Source organism: Vitis riparia, chromosome 8 (genome assembly GCF_004353265.1).
Source record: "Vitis riparia cultivar Riparia Gloire de Montpellier isolate 1030 chromosome 8, EGFV_Vit.rip_1.0, whole genome shotgun sequence".
Classification (NCBI taxonomy): domain Eukaryota; kingdom Viridiplantae; phylum Streptophyta; class Magnoliopsida; order Vitales; family Vitaceae; genus Vitis; species Vitis riparia.
In genome coordinates, this window is record NC_048438.1 from 4,537,715 (window position 1) to 4,541,842 (window position 4,128).

Here is a 4,128-nt window from a genome sequence, read left to right on the forward strand (position 1 = left end):
TTTTTCTAGATTTTTTATGTTACATAAAGCAAAAAAATGAAAAATCTTGAAAAAAAAATGCTTTCATGATTTCATAATTCTTTTAAAAATTTATTTTTTTTTATTTTCTTCTAAAAATTAAATGGTTATCATATTTATTAGCCCTATAGTTATCCTAATTGAGTTTTAATGATTACAAAACAAGGTTACAACTACTAATTATTCAAATCAAGTTAATTATTTTAGATTTTATTGGAAAATTTAAAGATAGTTCAAATAACTAAAATAGACGGCCAATACATTGAAGACTTGAGCTTTTTGAAGACTAAAGAAGACTTAATGTAAGATTGCACTTACTAGTGCACTTGAATCATAAAAAAATTTCATGTACTTAAAGTTTCAAAAAATCATCCTTATTAAACTTAAATAGATTGTCTTCCCTTAAAATCAGATGATTTTATTCTTTTGATGAAACCCTAACCTTATTATTCTTAAACTTGCTTTAAAGGGTTATTTGAGCTTAAACATGTGTTACTAAGGGTTCATAACCTTAGTCAAGAGCTGTTTATGCATTTTACACTACAACTAGTCGAGTCAAGGGAGATATGGTTGAGCTGGTTGGGCTTGATTAGATGATGTGCACTCTATCTCTTTTACTACTCAGTTTGAAATAATTGACGTTGGAGCCTCATCCGATCAAGGATTGGTTGAATTGATTGCTTAACTAGTTGAGATCCAAAATACTAATAGTGATTTGCCTATGCATTTAATGCACAACAACTAGTGAACTAGTCAATTGCCAACTTATTTTCTTCCTCTCAATCACAACTCTTTTAATTGATTTATTCTTCAACTTGCAATTCTTTTAAGTGCGCCTTTAAGTCCATCCTAGTTGTCATTGTATTATGAGTTAGATCAATTAATACCATAATTTCTCATATCAAAATTAGTCTAAATTGATTATATCATTTTTTTCTTCTACACAACAATATATATCTCTTCTAATTTTTTTAACTAGCCAAATAAACCTAAAATCATATGAAACATAATTTGTTGATCCATTAACATTCTAATAGTTTATAGAAATAATTTGAAACTTGAAAATTATACCAATTATTATGATAATAATTCAAAAGTTAATTTATATATGTAATGGAGAAAGTTGGATATTTTCATATTTAATAAATGAAATTTATATATTTTTATAATTATTTAAAATAAAATATTATTATTATTTAACCTTTATCAAAAGATTTTTATTTTTATTTTTAACTTATAAATATCATTTATAAATTATTAACTTATCAATATTTATTTTTTTATAATTTTTATTAAAATATTATCATATTTTAACAAAAATATATATAATTTGTATTTTTTTTATTATGTGACAAATCTATCATTACATCATTTATTGAAACAATTATTATCCATTTATTTCTTATAATTTATTATTCATTTTAAAGTAAATAAAAATTTATGTAAATTTGTAAAATATTATATTTCATTATTAAACTTTTTCAATAGTACTATTGATTTTCAATGAAAAATATAATTAGAATATTTATCTAAAAATTTATGTTGAAATCAGATTGTTTTCAGAACAAATTTGCACTTGACAGGAATATATGAATGTAAAGTGTTCAGTGAGGCCAATAATTTTGATGACGAAATGACAAAGGATTGAAAATGTTGTTTCTTAAAATGAGATGCCTTCCAAGACGGCCAAATAAGTCTAAACAGAAAGAGTCAGAGTGATTGTTTCTCACCTGGGTCCTGACAGAATGGACGGCAACATGGGAGAGGCAAAACCCACATTAATCTCCCCCCGGTGAACTGCTTCGGTGGCTTCTAGTTCTGATGAATTAAAGAAATTGTAGTCCAGATTATCTTCAACATCGATCAACCCCTCCAAGACCTTGATCACCATTGACATAGAAGGCCTTCTACCAGTATAATTTTGTAGACACCATGCATCAAACTTCATCATCTCTACAGCTTCTGCTCCATGTAACTGCATATCCTCACTGCACTTATCAGCCAAATCCAACATCTGATCTTCCTTAGCCTTTCTCTTAAAAAGACTTAACAAATGTATACCTTCCTCACGCTGAGAGAGATCAAAATTTCTTCGCCCACACAAAATTTCCAAAGTCACAGTACCAAAACTATAGACATCCACTTTCTGTGATTACGGAGCTCAGCCATTCAGGAGCCAGATATCCGGGAGTTCCTCTCAAGGTTGTCACAAGTTGGCTTTGGTTCCTGTCCATGAGCTTGGACAGTCCGAAGTCAGAAACTTTTGCATTGAAACTTTCGTCTAGAAGGATGTTTTGGGGCTTAATATCTAAATGGATGATTTCTGTCTACATTCTTCATGGAGATAGGATAGACCCTTTGCGATATCCAGGATGATGTTCCCCCTTGTTTGCCAATCAAGAGCAAGCTCTTTGTTTCTGTGGAAGATCCATTTATCCAAGGAACCATTACACATATCATAAACTAAGAATCTATTTGATTTGTTGGCACGGTACCCAACCAGTCTCACCAAGTTCAAATGGTGAATGCGGCCTATGGTCTCAACCTCAGCTAAGAAAGAATCCTTTTTCTGAGATAAACCATTGATACACTTCACAGCAACTTTTGTTCCATCTGTCAGAATCCCTTCAAAGACTGAACCAAATCCTCCTTTCCCAAGCTCCCGACTAAAATTTTCAGTGGCAACTACCAAGATTTCGTGAGAGAATCTAGTTGGCATCCCTGGTACTTGGAGCAGATCTTTTTTCTCCCTGTCTTCCTTGGTATCTTTTCCTTTCAAAATTAATTAGATATCTTCCTACGATCATAATTATAAGAACCAGGCTAGCCAAAGCACCAAAAGTAGGCAACAGCTGACTAATCATATTCTCTGGATTTGAGGAAGCTTGGTACAATGCAGTTGTCTCACTCTCACATGAAGCATGTGGGCATTGATTTTCATTTCATTCATGATCAAATTCAAAATTTTGCTTTTCATGTTGCTCATTCGTAGTCAAAAGATTAACTATAGGATGCTTTGACAAAACCGCTATAATGTCATCACTTTCTTCCTCTCAAGACCAAAATTGGAATCTCCTATTAGAGGAGCTCCATTTTGAGGGAGCATGTTAATGAAAGTTAATGCTTATCTTTAATTTAAATATTAGTCTTTATCTATTATCAAATAACTTATAATAGAAGATAATAATTATTAATTTGAATTAAAGTAGAAAATAGACTTGTTCTCTTAATTTTAGATAGTTGAGGTTTATGCCCTCAAATGTTATTTGTATAGGAATATTCATCAATCATCAATAAGGAAGGAATGCCATATTTTCTCAATCTTCTTCTTTCACTATAGATATCACATCTTTTTGCATATTTTTTTGTTAATTCAATACATGTGTGCATGTATGCTTCAATTACTTATTTTTGATAAATCTCTTCATTAATATCCTTTTTTTTTTTTTTTTTATCTCTTCACCAATAACTTATTTTGATCTCTTTCAAAACTTACATAATATTCAATTTGGTAGCATTATTTTTAGATAATACAACATTAATTTAAAAAATATTTAATGGAGTGAAATTTTAAGATTATAGATCGATGTTTAAGATTATAGATTGACGTCCAACTAGTCGTACACATGATCAATTGAGCAAACTTTTGAACACTCAAGGGTTACACATATGACCAAAATCAATAAGTAATTGTAAGAAATAAAAATTTATATTTCTTGTAGGGATATAAACTGAATTTTGTGATGAAGATATTTGATGGATAGGCTTTTATTTCAGGAGTGGAAGCTTACGATGGGTCATTAAAATTCACTTTTGGGGGAATTAATTAAAAATCTGGAGAGGTCCATCAAGGTTACTAGCGAGTGAATAGAATTTCTTTCTCCGTTTGAAGTTGTCGGGGCTACATGATGACAATTGGAAAATTAACTCATCCCTGTCCTGAAATGCCAGGATATTCTCAATTCTCAATTATTCGTTTCTATCCATCCTTAGTATTACACGGCGATATATAGGAAAACTCATTGGTCACCTTCCCCAAATAATATGTATATTGTCACGATATTATCATATCTTCATCATTTGTTTCTTTCTATCCATCATGTTTGTCAA

At 30.3% G+C, this 4,128-nt stretch overlaps 1 protein-coding gene across 1 annotated transcript; it reads right to left on the bottom strand.

Annotated features, from left to right (window-relative positions):
• Positions 1-1,744: 1,744 nt before the first annotated feature.
• On the bottom strand, positions 1,745-2,737 carry LOC117920240 (G-type lectin S-receptor-like serine/threonine-protein kinase SD2-5). The gene is made up of 2 exons (XM_034837663.1): positions 2,528-2,737; positions 1,745-2,164 (listed from the first exon to the last, which is right to left on the bottom strand). The coding sequence occupies exons 1-2, from the start codon at positions 2,735-2,737 to the stop codon at positions 1,745-1,747; spliced, it is 630 nt and encodes a 209-aa protein (XP_034693554.1).
• Positions 2,738-4,128: the final 1,391 nt, after the last annotated feature.

What these genes read in the sequence shown, in the direction of transcription:
- LOC117920240 (XM_034837663.1), bottom strand. Translation starts at nt 2,737, where the DNA reads ATGCCAACTAGATTCTCTCACGAAATCTTGGTAGTTGCCACTGAAAAT. An exon ending in GCATTCACCATTTGAACTTG is followed by an intron (nt 2,165 to 2,527) that starts GTGAGACTGGTT and finishes CCGTAATCACAG; the next exon opens with AAAGTGGATGTCTATAGTTT.